Genomic DNA, 21,125 nt, shown 5'->3' on the forward strand with positions numbered 1-21,125 from the left:
TGTAATTCAGAACTCGTTCTCCAGCTGGCAATGCCCATAGGCAGGAGCTCATTGTCAAGATTGAAATCTCATCCTCTTCCCAGTGAGGTCAGCCCAGACAGCACACAGAATCAGCAGGCAGAGAAGGAATATAATTCTGCTGACGCAACAGCACAAGTAACTTAAAAATACGATCAGAGATTCTAAGAACAAGAAACTGCCTTTCCACCCTCACATTTTAAAGCGTGGATTAAGCCACTTTTTCTGAGAAAGTGCATTTATAATCAAAAGCTTTCAGTTAAAACTAAGAACCACAAAAAAAACCCCAAAACTGCTAAAAAGGGTTACGCTTCCCCCCTACTATTAGTTTTCAAGAACTGATTATCTTTTAGAAGTCCTTTCTAACTGACTAGAATAAGCCTCTTGTACGTTTGTCTTCCATCCCCCCTCAGAATACAGTAACACATTGTCCTGTTACACACCACGTCTGCATCTCACTTTCAGAGAAAGTGCTCTGGAGAAGAAATAACCAGTGGCAACAGATGCCACTAATGACTGAAGAGTTACTTAGCGATACCTTACAGGGTAGTGTCTCAAATAGGACTGTGGTTTTCTCTGTAACAGTTACTACCACTTTGCTTTCATGATTAAGTTACTTTTGATCCCAATTAAACTATCCTTTTCCCCCCTCAAATGAAAGAACAGAGCTCTACCAACACTGGGTATGGGAACAAAATTTGTGAGTTCTTGCAACAGTAACTCTAATGAAGTTTTGCTGGCATCATCCCAAAGATAGCTCCACAGAAGTCAAAATTAGATCTCTGATTGTGTTATATATTTTCCTGCTTGCAATTGCCTGTGTTGGCACAGCTTGGGATTTCCACTGTAGACTAGACACAGATAAAATATACAGCCATAAGAAGACCCAAAGGCCTTTCATTTGTTCTAGCTCTTTTCTAATTACAGCTGGTGACATCAATAAGACTTACAGACAGAGCAAAACACTGCAGGGATGAAGATAACTAGCCATAAACAGTACATTCTGTGGCAGCCAAAGCCAGACTGACTTAAAAATCCAGAATATCTTCACCATCCCAGGAGACTCAACAGTTCAGGGTACAGAGCAGGATTCAGCTGGGAAAGAGCCATCTTCCCTGGCAATTCCTCAATATGGTGCCACTTCACCTTAAAACAGCATAGTAATTTGTCCTATACATACACAGTACAGTTAGCTGGCAAGCTTGAAGAAAAGCAGTGGAATATCAAGCAGAAGATGCTACTCAGCTCTGTCCATTACACAGCAAGTCATAGATCAATGCTACATGAGGGAGTCACATAACGCAAGGGGAATTAGGAAAAAAACCAAAACATGTTCAACAAAATTCAGTGCTGGTACAAAAGAAGGCAGAGAGATCTCATTCTTGGAGAGGCATCTCCCATCCTCAGTAATTTCAATACTTGAATAGAGGGAGTCAATAGACTTGGCTTTAGGTGAGGAAAAGAAAGGATCATTTTGGCCCTACGGCAATTAAGAATGAGCAAAGCTAAACTGTAAGTACAGGCTAAACTTGGGTACTGTTGGCTTTGGTAATAACTGTATAAATTCCATCCATTTCCACAAAATAATTTTATTAGATACATGAATACAAAAGATTTACAAATATATTAGTGTTTTCAATGCTGGAGTATAGAAAGTAATCGATATTTAAAGTCACACACACATATTAGTAACTCTGTCTCCAAAATACTGCATAAAAATACTTGGATTACTACTATGAAACTGACCTAGCAGTCTCTTTCTCTCTTTGTCAGAAAGCTTTGAATCTTCATCAATAGCTTTCAATAGAGATAATAGCTCTTCTTTTGTGGTCTTCTCTGTACTGGAACGATACTCTCTTTCATCGAGTTTTTGGCAAAAGGTATAGCCTAAAAGGAAACACGAGACATTCAGATAATTACCACCACAGTCAACCACCTTCAAGATTTTACAGACTCATCTTCCTTTTGAGGCAAATTAGGTCTTGTTTCAGCAAGTCTTTTTGCATCATCTCAGCCCCTTCCATTTCTTATCTGGGTGCATGACAAGAATAAAAGGTTCAGTTTAAACTGTTACCTGTTATCTTACTAGGATCTTGGCCTTTCTGCAAAGCCACCAGTTTATTGCTGACCATTTTATGCAGTGTCCCTGGGATCTTGAATAGAAAGAAAAGACAGTCAAACAGCAGCTCAGAAAAAGGCAATTCTGCATAAGCATACAAGGTCACAAAAACCTGGTCATTTTCTAGTACTTACCTTTAACACATCTTTTTGGTGATCCACAAGGAACAAGATCAGGAGGTCAGTTTTCCCTCTGCATAAGGTTTTATTGTTGATAATAGCTTTAGAAAATGTTCTTTTCACAACCATCCTGTTGTCACTCTAAAGAATAGTGTGAAATAATGACCAGAAGAGGAGAATTAGTCTGCCCCTTTAAGAAGGGCATGGCCTTTGTTCTTTTCGAGTCATAGCTTTTCTTGTAGTCACATATTTAAGCTACAAATATGTTTTCTGACCAGTACCCAGGACTTCTAGATTTCAGTAAGCGTAAAGCAACAAGTTCAGTATGCACATTTACCTCCCTCTGTAGTTTGAGCTCAGAATTATGTGCTGCAACAGCCATGAAGTACAGTAGCCTTCTGAACTCCTCCCTGACTTGGCTGTCTAGAAGTTTCAAATAGAGTTGAACAGCTTCTAAAGATTGTTCCATCTTCCCATTCACTGGGGAGAGATAAAGATATCTATTGCCGTATTTATTTACAGAAGTGTTACAATAAACCACATAAATTAGCCACTGAAGAGACATTCATCTCTCTAAACAGAGCTGGTCAAACAGAGCAATCCATTCTCACGAAAATTTCTCACAGGCTGACGAGAGCTGTTTGCTTACAGTCTGAGAACAGCCCACACCCAGGCTTTTAGCCTGATATTTAAGAAAACTCACTTTCAATTAAGTTCAATTACAGTTCAGCCATCTTGAATGGAATGTGAAATACTGAAAAGAAGAAAACAGTTCTGATAACAAAATGAATGACGACTTGTTGTAGAAATAGAGATCTCTCAAGAGATGAGGAATATGTCCTGGATAAATGGGTTAGCTTGATGAATTAATTGCAAGCCATTTTGTAGAGCTTCACTAAGTTTTATTTAGTTTGCCTTACTATGCAGTGAAGGAATCTTTTTCCCATTTTAGATGCATGAATTATTTACACAAAGTAGGTTATACTGATAGCCCCCCCTTTATCATGTAGGAAGGAGGAATGAGATATAAATGCAAAACATTCCTACCAACATGGAATAAGAAGAACAATCAAGCCAGAGGAGGATGAAAAATAAGGAGAACAGGGATGAGTAGATGTTAATTGATGACTAAAACATCAAGAGTTTTCTAAAATGCCATCAAAACATAAGTTTTAAGAAATGCACATTTCTATGGACAAGAGGGGAAGAGTTGCGAATGGGATACAAAGCATCCACGCAGCTTTTTAACTTTAGATCTTATTGCCTAAATATTTATTATTAGGCTGTATTTATATTTAATTTCACAGAGACATTTAATTTCCATGGATACCAACTACTCCCAGATTCTAGCACACCAGTTTCAGAGCCATCCTACACAGATCTGGAGACAAACTACAGAAACGCATACAGTCAGGACCAATAATTTCAAACCACAGTCTTTATGACTAGAAATTAAAAAAAACCCCAACCAACCAAACAACAGAAACTTGCAGAAGTTAACCTTTAAGCTTGGCTGCTGTAGTAAATACTCAGTTTGTCAGAACATCTCTCACATAAGCTTAGGAGCTTTGTTTTACTTACCTAATAGTTCTGCAATTCCCGAATGAATTTCAGATGCGTGGCTTAACAGCGGCTCCTTTTTTTGGCCGTAATATGTACCAATACTTTCAAACAGCAGCAGTTTCCATGTGTCTGCTTTATCTGGTTGATCAGGCAAGTTCCTGCTAATATCTACCACCATATGATCTGGAAGATATTCCAAGCAATCTATTGCTGCTGAGAGCCATTCATCCGTTCTAGAAGAGAGAGTGGTTTAAAGTTTGTAGCATTACTGATGCCTTTCAGAGTTGTTTGTGTTGTTTTTCACGGAAAGTAAATAGACTGGTTTCCCACTGCTTGTGTAGGTCCTTAAATACATTAGAAATTGACACACAAACTAAAAATACACTTTTCCTGACACTCAGGTAGATCACCACCATATACCTCTTTGTTATGTATTTAATCAAGATGAAGAATTAGTAACCCGCACAGGTAAATAGTCACAAGCAGTTACACCTAAAGATAGTGATGTCCTCTGCTGTTAGACAAGGACATAATTATCACTAGATAAACAGAAACATGAACCTTGATCTGATTCTATGTTTTTAACTGTATTTATACATGGTTTCAGGCTCAGCATTCTTGGCTTTTTTAATATAGTAGGAGAAATTAAACTATTCCCTCTTGGTAATTTTTAAGGAAGAAATTTCAAGGTAATAGCAAAATGCTCTTTTCTTCCCTCAATGCAGCAAAAATTTCCCCTCTGAATACTATCAAATACTACCATTGCATTCAACAACTCTTCCACTGTTCAGCAGAAATTGTCTCAGCTACTTCTGATTTAGAGCTTAGCAGTTGCTATTTACCAATTAATCCAGTAAAGTCTAGCGGAGAAAAGTGCCTACTTGCATCCTTTCTGCAGTACTGAAAGCAGAAAGTTTTTCAGAGTTGCGATGAATACTTACTGTGAGTCACTGAAAGCCTTGAGAATCTCTCTGTCTAGGTAGTTACTTGTGATGACATATCCAGTTCCCTTCCGTGGTTGTGGAAGCTGAGGTCTGACCTCTTGGTGCTCAAGTAAAGACTCAAGGAGTGGAAGGTCTACAAGCTGCAGCAGACGAGCAATTGTTTGTTCTCGCCATACTTCATTAATAACTAGGAAGGATGGAACACACAAAGCACACAGAGATTCAGCATGTGCAAAAAGAGAGATTATGAAAAGGACAACTCCCCATCCTCCCATCAGTCCTAATCTAACAGATTTTACCAAAATAAAGATATACAGTAGCAAAGAGTGAGGCCTTTATCAGCTTTAAGTGCATTTTATCACCAAAAAAGGAAATAATTAGCCATTTGTTTTAGTTAACTACAAGCGTCAGAGAACTGCTTTTTGGGTAAGTCTGAAGTGCCTTACAGTCTTTGTGCTCTAATTTGCAAGCAATCTTTGTTCTAGATAAAGGATTAAAAAAAGTGTAACAGCGACACTATCCTTAGTCCACAGCGTCCACAATTATGATCTGGCTCGAGTTTTGAGTTTCAAGTTTCTAGGATGTATTAGCATTTTTAACCAAATGAAAAAACGCATTAGATCATAGTTTAGTCTGAGAGAAGACATGAATTGTCAATAACAGTTTTATGTAATACTGAAGGAACACTGGACGCTACAGATACACAGTTAAAAAGCTAGGGAAGAGTTTTAGCTAACAGTAGACCATTGTCCGTGATTAAGTCAAGCACAGATGAAATGCAGGTAGTTAAATATTACAAAGAATGCTCCTAACACAAATCAAGCTCTAAACAATTGTGTATTCTTCTCCACAAAATTCAACACTGATTTATTTCAACTAGAGATAACGGGTCCTTGTCTGATGAAACGAAAAGGTAAAAAGCAAGCCTGCAACAAATATAATTGGCCTTTGTTAAACATGGTGCTCAACACAAAATATTATGAGAGTCAGTTTGACTCCCTCTCCAGTCTGACAGGTATAAGCCTCTCCAGTCATTATCTTCCTTCTCCCACATATAAATGACTGAGACATCATTTGGCTTACCTTGACGGGACAAACTATCCAAGATATTTACTTGAGGGGTATTTGCAGGCTTTAAACTCAGGTTTTCCCAGAGATCCTCCAAGCTTTCTGGTTTGACAGGAGTAGAGTGAAACAACATGCTCTTCTCATGCCTGAGATTAAAAAACAGTTTTTATATATATTTATATACATACATATGGATAACCAAACGTATCATGTAACATACAGATGCGGATAACTGTCTGAGATTTAAAAAAATGTTTTCTCTATATAAATATTTACATAATTTTCTCCCCCCGACACTTTTTTTGTCCAAGTCACACAGGAGAGAATGTATGATACCTTAAAGAATTACCGGCATGCAGCTGTCGCATGCAAGTGCATAGTTCCTCTCTTGGAACTTGTCACAGCCAGCATTGGCAAAATACTTCAATTACCACAGGGAAAAAAAATTAAAAAATCTAAGAGAGGAAACAGTTAAGGAGGAGAAATTATTTAAGAAAAAAAAAACAACAAACAACCCCCTCTCAAAACCTCCTGAGTTTTGAAACATTATTCCTGATGGTCAAGTGAGGACAAAAATTAAGAGCTGTTCTTGAAAAACCCAGAAGGTGGTTGTTCTGTAGCATCACCACTCCTAAAGTTATGAGGGTTTTTTATGCCATCAACTAGTGGAAGGCTTCGGAAACCCGTCACCCATTCCTGTGTTTTGGCTGGTTCTTCTCATAACTGCTTTCATATATTCTCAGGTAGCTACAAAATGACTACTTCTCCAAGCATATTTGTTTAATTTCAATTTCTATAGCTTCTTTGTTTTAGGGCACTGTAAAATCCTTTTGATGTCCACTATCTTTGCTATGTATGTGACAAGCTGTATGTATCAACAGATCTGTTCCTTTCACTAAACGGAGAAGTGCAATTCAACGTATCTGTGCCCTGCCCAGAAGAAAAACACCTTCGTTCTACACTAATAGAACATGAATAACCTTGTTTCATGACTGTTTGTCCAATATATTCTAGGTCTTGCTTTAACAGCCCTTGTGATGAATATATTTGAAAATATCACATTTGATTAAAGTGTTTTTTATTCCTCACAAATCCTCCCCTTTCCATATAAAGGCATGGGACTGTTTGCTTTAGCACAGAAAAAAAGCTAGTTGGGGGAAAGAGGGGGGAGAAACAGGACGAAGGAACTATCAATTTTTAATCTCTGCTTCTAGAATTTTCTGATCAGTTAGGTTGATGCACTTGAGTTCGCATTTGCTACTCATGAACACATCAATCATTTAAGGTATTTTCTTCTTAGGTCAATACTATTCGCAATTTTCAAAAGTGTGCATTGCTAAAACTATTGCAATAGCTACACAAATGTAGTTTCTTGTAACAGTATGTTCGGAGACAAACACTTGACAAAAACCGTTTAAGGGAAGTTATTTGGCAAAGTCTCATCTACACAGCAGTGTGTTCTGTTTTGTGATTGTTCAGTTAGTACAGGGGTTTTCTTTGCCCACTCCTAAAGAGACAGGGAAACAAAACCACACCATTGCACTTCCCTCTGGTTCTACAATGGCATGCAATAGCATAACAGCCTGCTACCTAGCCTGTGAACAACTCATACACACATGAAGAAACAGCTGAAAACATTTCAAAAAGCTAAATTTGAAGCATAGTGAAATTAAGATGACAAAAGAAAAAAAACCTATTTTTTACCTGTTCTTTTCCTTATGCCAGAGCTAGGTGTGCAATGACTAAAGATTGTTCCCTTGCCTTAGCCCGATGCACCTGAATTCCAGTTCGTTATACTGGTTTAGAGCCCAACAGATCAGTATCTGTAATGCACTTAATTTCTACCCTCCTTCCCTAAGGCAATGTGATAACAGACACAGAAAACCAGTAACTATGCAGGCTGAATGATTTACTCGCTTCAAATTGCTGTTTCCTACCTATCTTCCACCCACAAACATCTGTATCTACTTTTCCCCCCACCCACGTCCTGTAATTGTATGACAGTTTTGTCTTCTCTCCCCCAGAACATTCTCTTATTGCAAAAATTTTCTTATCTTCATGTTCCATTATGTACTAACCTTTGTGGTGTACACTGCTGGTAATCTTTATCGAGTTCTGTTTGGTTTGAGACATTTGTGAATCTGTAGAGGCTACTGCTACTGTCTTCAAATACAGAGCGTTTGTCTTTTCCAAAGACCCTAGTTGAAACAGCCTCGAATACTTTGTAATCCATCAGGGCTTGACATACGCGCACTATTTTAGCACGGGAAATATCAACATCCCCAAAATACTTGTTCTGTAGAAGATGGGCAAAGACAACATCCACTGCGTCCGAACCAATAAAACAGTCATGGTAGCACTTCAGGTTCTGGCGACGCTTTTTCACTTCCACTTGAGTTTGAAGTGCATTGATAATGCTGCTCCAGACATATGTTGCCCCAAATGGTTTCTGCGCCAAACTAAAGCCTAAGAACAGAGAAAGCATAAAGATTGAATTCATGCTGCAACTAGAAGAGAACTGCCCCCTTTCTGGCTACTAGCTTTCACAAATCTTGTAAGGATTTAAAAATCTTTGAGATTTCCAGTTTGGCTTGAGTCGCTCATGTATTAACATTTTGTTACTTCCTCAGGAAGTCTGCCAAAGTACCAATGTACCTCACTCTGGTGATTGCTCTCACCAATTAGCCTGAAGCTTTGTAACCAGGACTTTCTACTTTTTCAGCCTGTCACTTTGTGGCACTATGCTTTTCCATGTTCCTCCATCACCTAATTGTTACTCTTACAGAACCTCCTCCTAAGCACACATGTTCGCACAAGGAAAAGCTAGCTGCATGTACTTGTAACTCCCTAGTTCCTCTACTGACACTGACAAAACTATTCACGTGGGCAGGGAAGAGGGAAGCAGGGATGAAGAGACACATCAGAACCTTGTTTACTACAGGACTGTGCATACACATAAGCTACCTAGTACCAGTGCTTAGCATAACACTAATAAGATCAAGAATTCTCTTGAGACACCACTCACTCAACACTTATCCCACAGAACAGCCTTCTACCACCTCTGCTCCGACTAAGACTTAAGCTCTGTGTACTCAGTACCACTTCCCTGAGCCAACCAGTCTTCCCTCCCACAATAAAACCACTGAACTATTACTCATTTACCAGTCTGATTAAGAATAGCATGCTAACAACTAAGTTTGACCAGAGGCTAGACCCAGCCTCCACAAGGACTTAAAAATACAGGATACACTTACAAAGTTTGCAGGTGGCACCCAACTGGGAAGAGTTGCAGCCACCAGAGAGGCTAGAATTAGCTTATATGTTTCTCAGTAAATCAAATGAATAATTTATTAAGACAGAAAGCAGAAGAAGAGGAGCGAAATCAAAAGCTGAAGGGCAAAATATGGAATGAGGAGTTGGCAGCAATCCTACAGAAAGCCATCTGGGGTTATGACAGACCTCAAACCAAATGAATTAACAGTGTGATGCAGTGTTTAAAAAAAACAACATGAAACTCATTCTGGAACATATTACCATGAACATTTTCCACAGAGATGCAGGAGGTATTTTTTTTCTGTTCAGTCTGAAGTGGCATTAGAGAACTGTATTCCAATTTTAGGCACCAGAACTTCCAGCTGATCTCCATCTACCAGAGAGCCCAGAAATTAGCAAGTTGGCAGGGGGAGGAGGAGCAGGGGGAAAGCTAGGGCATGCAGTAAAGATTGTGTGTGTGGGGGGAAGACAGAGAACTCAATAGCATTTGAGCACACCAACACTGTCATAAAGGAAAGCAACAGACAGCTTCAGAGACATTATCAAGTAAACACCTACTTTCTGAAAAGACTTGTATCAGGAAAAAAAAAGCTTTTTAATACAAGGCATTGAACCAGACTAGGTAGAAGCCTTCCAGAACCTCCAGTTTCTAAAGCTACAGAAGTACAAGAGAGACAAAGCACGCACTTGCTGATACTTTAACGCGATGACACCTTCAGATAGGCAGAACAAACAAAACAGGATACAGCATTTCCTTCCAGTCCTACATTTTGCTGCTGAAAAAAAAAAAAACACCAAACCAACCCAAACCCAACACCACCAAGCATACACCAACGTTGGTTTCTGCTGCTAAAATAAATATCAACACATACTACCTGCAATAATTCTATTATTAACCACTACTTTATCACCTCTTCCTTCCAAACACACACCCCAAACCTTTTAGGGAATGTGGTATTAAGTGTGGCATTAAGCACTAAGGTGCTCAAGGTGGAGAAAAAAAAGCAAAAACTGTTCTCAACAAGCGACCTTTAGCCTTTTACATCACATTAACGACCCACCTGCTTTTTTACCCGCTTTTAGGACAGAAACAGCTGCTCGAGTCTCCCCGTTACTCACCGCCGCCCCGTGGGCACCTGACAGACATCGCGTTCTCGCCACCGCCCCCTCGCCCGGGCCCACCGCGACGGCCGAGCTCGGGCCGGCGGCGGCGGGGCAGGCGCGAAGCCCGGACGGGGCCTCCCGAGCGGAAACACCCCCCTTCACCGGCGGAGAGCGGCCAACTTTTGAACTTCTGTACAGCCGGGAAAGGCGCCGGGTACGGAGCTCCCGGCGGGCAGGGGCCCGGCGCGGAGCGGGACAGACCCGTCTCGCCTCGCCTCGCCTCGCCTCACCTTACCTCACCTCACCAGCCGCCCCCACCAAGCCCGAGCTGAGGGCAGCCTGTTCCCCGCGCCCCCCCCACCCCGGCCCCTCTCAGGCGTCCCGCCCCGTACCCGGTGGCCGAGCGGCGGGGCTGCAGACACCGCTGAGGCTGAGAGCCGCCGCCTTCTCCCGCACCGTCGCCATGACCGACGGCTGCTCCGCGCACTGCCGCGCCGCGCGCCGCCCGCGCGGAGAAGTAGCCCGCCGAGGGGCGGGACCGTCTCGCGCCCGTGCCCGCCCCTATTGGTCGGTCCCGGGCGAGAGGGCGGGGCGGGGCGCGCGCGGCGGCGGCGGTTGAACGGCTGCCCGCATGCCTGCCGCGAGGCCGGAGCGCCTCAGAGGAGCCGGCCGCGAAGATGGCGGCTCGGGGGGCGGGGGTGCGCTGAGGAGAAATCCAGCCCCGCCGCCCTTCTCACAAGGGCCTGCGGCGGCAGAAAGAGCAGCGAAAGGCCCTCTAGCCGCCCCGCCCCGGAGCCGCGCCGAGGGGCCATCTGCCAACCGGGCACTGCCTGACTCGCAGCCGGACAGGTTGACGTGATTTTGTTGCTGTGAATGCGAACACCATCAAGATCCATAAACGGTGACTGTCCCTGGGGAGAAAATGCGGCAAAGAGTCTGTGTGTGTTTACTAACGCTATTGTTCTGGTGCGAGAGGGTACAGCTGGATAACAACACTGCACCGAAACACCCGAGCTGTGAAATCCCCAATGCCTCCCACAAGGATACAAACGCTACCCTGCATTCCTAGCAACGGGGCACATGACCCTGTTGGTAAAGCACTTTTCCCTGAATGTACTCTGTAATTTAAAAAAAATCAAGCCGGTCATCTCAATTTCTTTAAGTTAACCCAAGAATAGGCCTCGTACGTGACCATTCAATAGTGTTCTTGCTTGTTACCACAACATATGGCTTTAACAATCACATATGGTTGAAATTTCCCTCTGATGTATTATATTAGCTGTTTATTATAGCAGTAGGCATTTTTTTATTAGAATGAAATAATAAATTCACTTTCAGGGTAATAAAAGTTTTTTCTACTGTCTGCAGGAAACAGCTGAGAGATCCAACATCACTTTCTGCTAAGTAGGGGATATTTTGATGATTCCTTACTCAATGATAGTGTTATTAGGGACAACATGAATTGAATCTGTTTTCGAACTGATTTCAATAGGAGCAGGCACAAAGCCAAATTGATCTCCATGATAAACAAACTCAAAAACTCTATAATGCACATTAAAACCCAAATAATATAGATATCACAAGTGACACAAAAATTCATTTTGAGTTCTCAGATTATTGAAATGTTGATGCTAGTTCTGCAAAACAAAATCTCCCGTGAAACTTTAGCCTGTTCTACGATGAGTTCCATGCAAGCAGGTGTGAAGAGCAGGACATCTGCTATCCCCTGAAGCTCAAGTTAGCCTTCTTTTATCCTTATTTGTCACGCTTAAAGGTAGGGCACTCCAAGTTTTTTCATCGTATACAAATGAATAAACAATGGACTTCATTTTAGGCTGTGAAAAATTGGTACAGGGAACTAGAAACCACAAACTTACAGCAAACAAACATTTCTTCATGTTTCACTGACACAGCAATAAAGTACTTAATAATGGAGTTCCAAGAGTGGAAGTTCTTGTTAAGTTTTTCCCATAAAGAAGTCTTAAGTCTCTGGGCTTAAGCCCAGAGAGAAAGGAATCTATTCAAACTGTAACAGAATGCCAGCCTTTGAAAATGAAAGTTCATATTGTTGTTCAACAATAGGAAGTGACAAACAGAGATTTCTTTCTTGGTGGACAAGGGAAAGATGTCTAAAAAAACCCCAGTTCCGACTCACAGGTGTCTGTTTTGACAGTTGCCTTTCAGAACCTAATAAAAAATCTATAACGCACGGGTCAATGGGGATTTCTATGATACATTATTTTATTATTCCCTGCTTTTGGAATAGTTTGATGCTAGAGTTTTTTGATGCACTGCCAAAACATATTAACTGCAAATCAGCAAATGCCTGAGTTCATTTTTAAAAATAATTTATTTTTGCATAGTTGTTGAAATAAAGTGACACAGTCAATAATCCTGCAATGGTTCAACATAATCTTGAGAGAGGTTAGAATTACAAACATTTTCAGATAGGAGGTGTACCAGCTAACAAGAACATTACACCTTACAAAATATTGCTTGCAGGGAACAGAGTGAACCATGGCTAATGCACTGTGACCTGCTAATAAGGTTTTTTATTCTTGTATTTTATGATAAGTGATAAGCAGCCTACCTCGGATTTCTGCCTTTGCCTCCGCATTTTCCCACAGTGACCACAACCACAACACACCAGTTCCTCCATGGGCTGGTGGGCAGCTACTGGCTGGTCAGCCAGCTGCTCTTGAACAGTATCTGGTATCAAAGGATGTTGAAAAACGCGATACAACTTTTAGTAATTCTTACATTACATTATTATAAAATGCTTTCCTAAAGCACAGATGTACTTTTATGTAATTATTAATATATACGCAATTAATTTATTTATACTTTTATATAGTACTTTTAAAGAATGCAATCTTGTGCAGCCATTATGGTCATTCTTAGCTGCTTAATTCCTTAGACTGCAGTGGAAAGATCTGAGAATGAGATGGCAAGGCATCGTATTTGGCTTCACCTTCCACAGTGTTTTTCCCAAATTAACCTCCATGAAGTTGAACACAGGATGCATAAGAGAATGCTAATTACAAAGACATAATTAACATAATTAATTCAACAAAACACTTAGGACCAACTTAGTGGCATTCCTACGTGCACATGGAACAGTAACCTTGCTCCAAAAGCAGTTCTACTGAAAAAAAATACAGGACTGCATACAGAGACAGATACTACTGGAGGCAAATATATCAAAACCCGGTCTGCAGGGTGTAGGTGTGCAAGGGAGATTATAAACAGCACCAATGAAGGAAGTTTGATAATATGGAAAGCTTTACTGCTGGCTCCCTGTCTAATAATGTTATGTGAAGTTGCATGTGATCTAGTCATGGTGACTAAAATGCATTTTTAACAAATTATGCAGCCGAGTCCTAATTCGTACAGTTGTGTCAAATTCTTTGAAACTGTTACAAAGAACATTTACAGTGAGGGCCGGCAAAAGAAAAATCTATTTTGATTTATTTCTAGGTCATCTAGGAACTCTCTCACCAACTACAAGAGGATCGAGAGAGCGGCCTACATTTTGAAGAATTTACAAACTTAGTTTTCAAGAATTTCTGTGAGTCTTTTGTAAGAACTGTAGGGTTTAATCAGAAGCATAGAGCAGAAAGAGTATTTAAACTCAACAGCCATAATTTCAGGCAAGTCTGCTGCTCAGGTTCCGATTCACTTACTCATGTCAATTAAGTGTTTGCTTGAGGATAAAGATGATGATGAAGGATAACGTGGGCTCTCATCCACATTCAGGTCTTCTCTGATTATGAGGAGAGAGAAGGCAAAATGGAAACTTGTATCATCACAAAGTGAGAAAGTGATGAATACCTTTATGTAAAGCGCTGTCTAGCTGTTTCCATAATGAAGTTGGAAGTTGGACAGCCAACCAGTATTTGGACGTGAGAGCACCTGTAATTTCCAGGTATTCTGGGCACAAATGAAGGAGATGCAATTGAATACAAGACGTTACAAACTATAAAAATGACTGTGTGATTAAGCCTTTCGATATCATTACCGAAAAGACAAAAGTTGGAGGATGTGTTGCCTATAAAGATGGAGGCATATTAATTGAAAAGATGGGGTCCTGCTGTTTTATCTATGGCAGATCAATGCTTGGTTAAGTGACTGGAAAATGTTATGTGTTCTTGAAAGAAACAAAGGAAAAAGGCTGTTTCAATTTCAAAAGTTTTAGAAAAACTGAAAGGACCCCAAACCTAGAAAATAAAATGTTCTACACCCAAGAAGTATTCAATGTTCCAATTATTACTCACATTTTCAGTGACAAAAGAATAGGAAAAAAATATTGATGTCACTGAAAACTGACTATGAAATAAAGTCATTCTTGCAGAAGAGTACTATCCAATTTATTTTCAAAAGAATTTAGATTCCACTTTTCTGAAGGATTAACATAGACTCTCCATTTTAAATGCTAATCTTACATCTCATAAACACGTCAGAATATAGAAGACTATATGTTTTATACCAAGCTTTTTTTTTTTTAGATTTAAAATGCCTTCCCATAACAACATAAGCTTTAAAGATTAAGTGTATGTCAACACAGCTTAAATTTATGTATACATACAATTTTATTGCCATAATCGCAATGATCTATTGAGCCCAATCTTTATGGCTGTTTCTGAAAAAGCATAGCAATTAATAATTACCATAAAAATTCAGAAAAATATTCCAGTTATTTAGAACAGTTACTCTTTTGTTTTTTCCCCACTTAAATATCAACAATGCCTGTATTCACTGCAGTGCTGAAGTTGATGAAAGGAGAACATTTTAAACAGTAACCCTTAAAATGTTGCTCCCTTCCATTCACAAATGATGAGACAAATGAAATTTTGACATATGGTTCACTGTCACATAAAGATACTCATCTAAGGGAAAATCAACAGCTTCAGTTACAGAAACTACTATTTTTTTAAGTCACAGTTATCATAACATTATCAAATCCCCTCTATTTCATTGCATCAATATACAAACTCCAGTATGTGTTTAATACTGAAACTGTCCTGTAAAAACCAGAAAACTTTCTCTTCCACCTTTATTAGTATCACATTTAAGAAAATGAACATCTATACATACAATATTGGATTGCAAAAGGCTTTTTGATATGCTAGACAGATATGAAGGAAGCTGAAAGAACTCCCACGGTGATTCTGCCTTATTACTAAGTAACATGTTCTGCTATTCGTACTAAAGAGCTCGAGAGGTCTGCCTGGGGCTGAACTCCATGGGTTACAGAGGACTGACACTCTCCCTCAAGATGCAGAGCAGGTTATTCACAAATTCACTCTGCATAGTCCCCATTTCCCATCTACATTTGAATTAAAAAAGATCATGCAGTAGTAGGTTCTGTGGGACATAGTGATGCCATCCTGCAAAATTCAACCCATACCAACCACATCTGCCCCACCGCAGAGAGGATACTTGCAGGTGCACTCTTGCTTGGGCAAGAGTACAATGTATTCCCAAAATGCAATCTCCAGTATTTTATACCGATGCGAAATCTGTAAGGATTCCACCCTTGCATTTTTGAAGAGACTGGAACAATAAACAAGTTCCCAGGACAGAAGCTTCTGGATGACTGACTGAATTGACAAAGGGTGCATTGTTGAGGAGTGCAGTCCTTCCATTCCTGGGCTGGAATACCAATGTGGCTGCGGGACCAAGTCAAGCAGGGCAATGGCAAGTGAAGGGCAGGGAGGCAACGTGCCGAGCCTGCGCTGGTGCACACTGACCTCCGGTGGAACACACTGCACTCCGAGTAGGAATCCACACACAGCGGCTGGAAAGGGAGTGAATTGGAGACAGAACAGAATTACTTGACACGGCCTACTGTATGGAAGCGTACAGGGATCAAAGACTATTATCGATGTCACCAAAAACACAGGGACAGGCCTCTGCTTCTCAATCTTAATAAACAGTAAGGCATTTTGTCTTAAATGGATTTTTCAACTTTTCCTCTTGTGGAAGTTCTCTGTGACTTCCAAGAATTATTATATATTACGACCAGGGATGGATTACAGCAGGCCTAAATGTGCGCAGGATGGCATGATCCTAGCAACACTGTTTGGTCAAAGACTCCTCACAGAACAGTACGGACTCACTGTCATCTACACACCAGAAACCTGTTCAACCAGAATGAGCAAGTACAATCAGACACAAATAATTGAAAGTTACCATCTGCCCAGCTGGGAGAGCATTTCTCAGGTGAGCTGCAGTAACTGACTGAATGTGAACTTCTATATATTGCAACACAAAACCAAACTCACTAACTTGTATTACTACCGAAAGAGGCTTTAGGTAGGTCATTAGGGGAGCAGCTCTCACTGTCTCATACAACTGTGTCAGCCTGTGGGGCTCCAGCTGAATGAGCAGTGATTTCCAGCTGAAGCATGGTGAGGTAGTAACTTACACTGATCTACTGGGGACAAGTTTCATGTCTCTGCTCCCAAAGTAAACAGCCACTAGTGGCACCAGCTTAATGGGATAGGAGCTGATAGATAAAAGGGGAGAACTCTAAATGGATTTGCCAAGCTTAACTGATTCCCTGATTTTGACCATTTGTTTTGGCTTCTTTAGAAAACAGCTACATGCCCATTATACTTACGCTGAGTGTAAGGCTTGTGTTCTAGGGCAGAGGATCAGGCTTATTGTTCATGTACGGTACAAGCAGGAATCTGTAATTCACCTTTTATATTACTGTACAATGTGCTGGTGCCACCAAACTCAATTATGCCATGTTTTGCCAAGCCCACAGTTTAGGATGGGAAAACAGCCCCAGAAGCACCCTGCAGAGAGCCTTGTTACCCCAACTAAAACCAAAAGAGAACTTGCAGAGTTCACATAAAAAAGAAAATAACAATCCCTGGCCAAGCACAAGCACGTCTTACTACTTTTTTTTTTACCAGCTGGTTCCAGAATTGCGACACTTGAATTCTCACACAACACGCCAGCTTTCTCTTCAACTCCTTTAGTGCAAAGTCCATTGCCTGTGGTCAAACTACCTCTCTGGCTGTTTAAACAAAGTTGCTGGACCTTGCACTAAAGCAAATAAAAAGCATTCACTTACTCTGTGCTGTTACCAAAGCTGTAGGGATGGTAATTTCTACATGCTGACCAACAACAAAAATCTGGGAGGTTTCAGAACCCACCAAAGCTGCTTTACTTAGAGAACAGATCCAAGACCTTATTCACCCAGAGCTTTGAACAAGTTACCAATTTGACGTAACCACATGATAAAACATTGATGCTTCAGCTTTCATTCAATTATCATACCATTTACCTTCTGTTGCCGCAGGAAAAATACATGATACAAATAATACACAGACAAATCACACTAGCAGCCACCACAGTTAGAAAGGAGAGGATGATAACAAAAAACGTAATTTTACTTAAAATGTCTTGCTATCACAAGCCCTGGAAGTCTTAGAAGGCTACAGCCTGTACTACCAATGACATAGTTTAAAATCAAGTAACACATGTAGAATAAAGAGAGACTTAATTTAATCATAATTTGAACCAAAAACACCTATGAAAAAATAGTAACTGGAGCCAAGAGCAGCTGCTACCATCTATAACCTTTATCACACACAGGATCAGATACACAATTCGAATTCTCCTGTGTGTAGACATTCCAGCGTGTCTAGAAGATGATAAATACTTTGATTTTGAAGCTTTTACACAAACTACATGATTAATAGTTAACTGCTCAGCATGTTCCATGAGGACTCAGTTATAGTATTTTGAAGTTAATATATTAATTGTACACTGGATGGAAATTTTAACAGTTTAGTTTACTGCTAGCATTTCTCACATTTTCATATTACTCCTATTCTTGCTAACGTGCACTTACTTGAATGCCCCCCTTCTAATGGCCAGTTCAGTGTACACTCACCATACACACATTTCTCTACATCAAGGTAAAAGACCTGACTGGATTAATTAAAATATTAGCAACTTGTTGCCAAAAAATTTCCTTATCTATGTCAAAGTCACAATTTGCACAGGGCTGTAGCATTTTTTGGTTTTATTTGGAATAATCATAATTCAAACACTCTACACTCAGAGAAAAATCCACTCATGCTACGACACAGTCGTAGGGGGTTTTTTTTAACCCTTCACATGGACATCTGAAGTAAGTGCCAAACTTGTAATGATATACCTGCATTTGCAAAGATAAAATAAAAATTCTTGTCTCGGGTGACTGCAACACAAATACTTATTGAAAGGGCTTTTACTCTCCTCGTACTTGTTGGAGCACTGACAATACAGGACGACCCGAGTAGGAACCACAGTCCATTAATACACACGCTCAAAAAAGGATTGTAGTAAGAGGCACTGAAAAACCACTGCTTGTCTGCAGCGATATACTGGCACCCCCGCTTTCCAAAACTGAAGAAACCTCCTTTTTACAGCAAAACAAAAGGCAGAATTAGGACTAGACTGAATTAATCTTTTAAAGCCATCGTGTGTGGCAAAAATGCTAACAGCCCTCTGGTGGGACCCTCTGCTAGGAATATCCACCTGCCACCAGATCACTTTGCTGGCTTGTCATCGCTTTTCATCCAGTGTATCCATTGCAGCGTGCCTAATTGAAGCTATTCCCTAACTTGGACCACTCCTGACTCCTACACCCTCTGCTCCTCAACTACCTACACTCCAGAAGCTCCTTGAGCCTTAGCCTTTCCAAAGTCCTCCCACATCTGACCCACTTTTCTGCCAACTTCCCACTCCTCCCTCACAGTCCTCCTATGTGATCCGTCACATACACAGGAGCCTTCCCACCTTATTCAGTCTGTTTCTCCTAAAGGGCCTTAGCTGCTCCTTCAGTCCTGCTCATGGGCACTGCTGTTATTGCCACTTCCATTGCGCATCGGGTAGCTAAAAAAAACCAAAACGAAAACACAACAACAAAACCCAACCAAAACTAAACACGCACACAAAAGAAGTAGCCCAGTGGAACTGGGCAGAAATGTAAGACATACCCAGGAAAAATGACAAATTTTTGTAGGGCTGTACTCTTTGTTTGCTGTTTTCCTTGACTCACCTTTTATTTTTCTCCATTATAAATAGCTTGTTCTCTGTATTTATTGCAGTGTTCTTATAAGAGACCAAATTAAAAGAATTTTAAGATAGTTTTCTGTTCTTTAGTTTCTGGAAATGAAACGAAGATTTGTTAGGTTTTCTATAGGAAAGGCTAATGCAGAACAAGTTATTCAGACTGCCTACGATACTTACCAACAAATTGCTGATAATAGGAACTGCTGTTCTCATTTGAAAAGCTGCATACATCCAGCTTCTTACTTTTTTGCCTTTCTTTTTTAAAAAAATCCTTAATACATTATAACCTATATCTGGAACGCAGTATCAAAAGCTTCAGCCTCCACACCGCAATGGGACATTCTCTGTGCCTACCCACTTCCCAAGGTGTTTTTTGGAGACAACAACAATCAACTCCATAGGCAAATGTCGCATTTTAGACACATCTTGGTTTGGGAAGCAGCTCTTATACAGGACCACTAAAAACCAAATATTCCAGCCTTTCAGATTCACCTTTTTCTGCAAATAAGTGGCTCAAAGGCGGCCTTCCATGTATCTAATGGCCAATATCCACAGCATGGGACTTCAGCTCTCTGCGTGCTGCAAAAATATTTGTAAGAATATCTAGAGTAATTCATCATAATTGGGGAGGAGGAAAAAAAAAAAAAAGAAAAAAATACTAAAACCCTCTACAGCACCATTTTTTCCCATAGGTACCTAGAGATGATATTCTAGTTTAGCAAGAAAGAGAACAAAAGAAAACAGTATAGCTGAAAACCACCTGAATCACAGCAATAGTCTCTCTCTCACCCCAGTTATCTGTCTCCTCACTTATCACATCAGTTTAAGATCTGGCAGATACATTGTGAAAACTGATTCAGAACATTTAGAATCCATAAACGTAAAAAACAAGATAAACCAGACATGTTCAACCCATGCAATATAATGAAAAAATCCCAACCTCTAGAACTGTGTTTCTTCATATTGAGATCAGAAAATGTAGTTTAAATTGCCAATTTTTTTCCAACAATCTAACTTTCCAAGACTTAATATTTTAATAATAAATGACTAAACATTATAAGGCTTTTGTTTAAAAAGTGTTTTCACTTTAATGGGTTTAGTTAATAACATCATGAATGGTACAAAACCGTCCTTTTTCACATTTCCATACATTGTATTTACGGACCACCTGAAAATCTGGACTAAGAATGCATAAAGTGTCTCTTAATTAGCCCTAGCTTCATTTTGCCATATGTAGAGGAGTTCCGCAGAAAAACATGCATTTGTTAACAATGACATGTTAATATTAGCTTAAACAATAAGATATGGCAGAACGTGCATTGTGTAATGCACAGATATGTAACAGGGTAAGGGAGACCAAATGTCAAGTGTTGGCAACAAAATAAGAAACGGTTGATGACACACTGACATTTTGTGACCATAGTTTTAGCTTTTCTGTTTTAAAATTGTTTTAAATAGTAGTAAATATTTAAATAATATTTAAAATATATTTCCCTATGGAAATCATTTACTTGGAAGACAGCCTGTAAGATTTGACTTTTTAAAAAGTAGCATATCATTTTGACAATATATGAATACAATACGCGTCACAGAACTTCAAAGACCCTAAAGTCGTTAGCCATTTGCAGAAACAGTTTTTCAATCCAATTTTGTCTCTGATTTTTTGCTAGCAAAACTTTGGAAAGTAGCATCTCAAAGAAAACCTGCCTTTAAGAGAAATACTGTATTTCAATAAAAACAAGCCTAATATAAATGCGGATGCCATACAGAAGGAAAAAAATAGTGGAATTAAAAACCCAAATAATTCATCATGCAATTGTTTTAATTTCTGTTTCACTAATT

At 40.0% G+C, this 21,125-nt stretch overlaps 1 protein-coding gene across 2 annotated transcripts; it reads right to left on the reverse strand.

Moving 5' to 3' along the window:
• Window positions 1-1,587: 1,587 nt before the first annotated feature.
• Window positions 1,588-10,895, reverse strand: DEPDC7 (DEP domain containing 7). Of its 2 annotated transcripts, none has more exons than XM_074586193.1 (9): window positions 10,601-10,895; window positions 7,910-8,297; window positions 5,847-5,977; window positions 4,761-4,950; window positions 3,838-4,052; window positions 2,594-2,736; window positions 2,272-2,397; window positions 2,093-2,171; window positions 1,588-1,905 (listed from the first exon to the last, which is right to left on the reverse strand). In XM_074586193.1, the coding sequence occupies exons 1-9, from the start codon at window positions 10,671-10,673 to the stop codon at window positions 1,691-1,693; spliced, it is 1,560 nt and encodes a 519-aa protein (XP_074442294.1). In that variant the 5' UTR covers window positions 10,674-10,895; the 3' UTR covers window positions 1,588-1,690. The 2 variants fall into 2 exon arrangements, with proteins under 2 accessions (XP_074442294.1, XP_074442295.1); XM_074586194.1 differs by lacking the exon at window positions 10,601-10,895 and adding an exon at window positions 9,366-9,576.
• Between the last annotated feature and the right edge of the window lie 10,230 nt (window positions 10,896-21,125).

The sequence above is a fragment of the Larus michahellis genome, chromosome 4, assembly GCF_964199755.1.
Source record: "Larus michahellis chromosome 4, bLarMic1.1, whole genome shotgun sequence".
Classification (NCBI taxonomy): domain Eukaryota; kingdom Metazoa; phylum Chordata; class Aves; order Charadriiformes; family Laridae; genus Larus; species Larus michahellis.

Bases quoted from the DNA above. Each gene is read 5' to 3' on its own strand.
- DEPDC7 (XM_074586194.1), bottom strand. From the start codon at position 9,477: ATGGAGATCAGCTGGAAGTTCTGGTGCCTAAAATTGGAATACAGTTCT. The intron at 8,298-9,365 runs GTAATATGTTCC...CTCTGTTCTTAG, and splicing joins CTCTGTGGAAAATGTTCATG to GCTTTAGTTTGGCGCAGAAA. The intron at 4,053-4,760 runs GTAAGTATTCAT...TCTCTCTTCTAG, and splicing joins AAGGCTTTCAGTGACTCACA to AACGGATGAATGGCTCTCAG.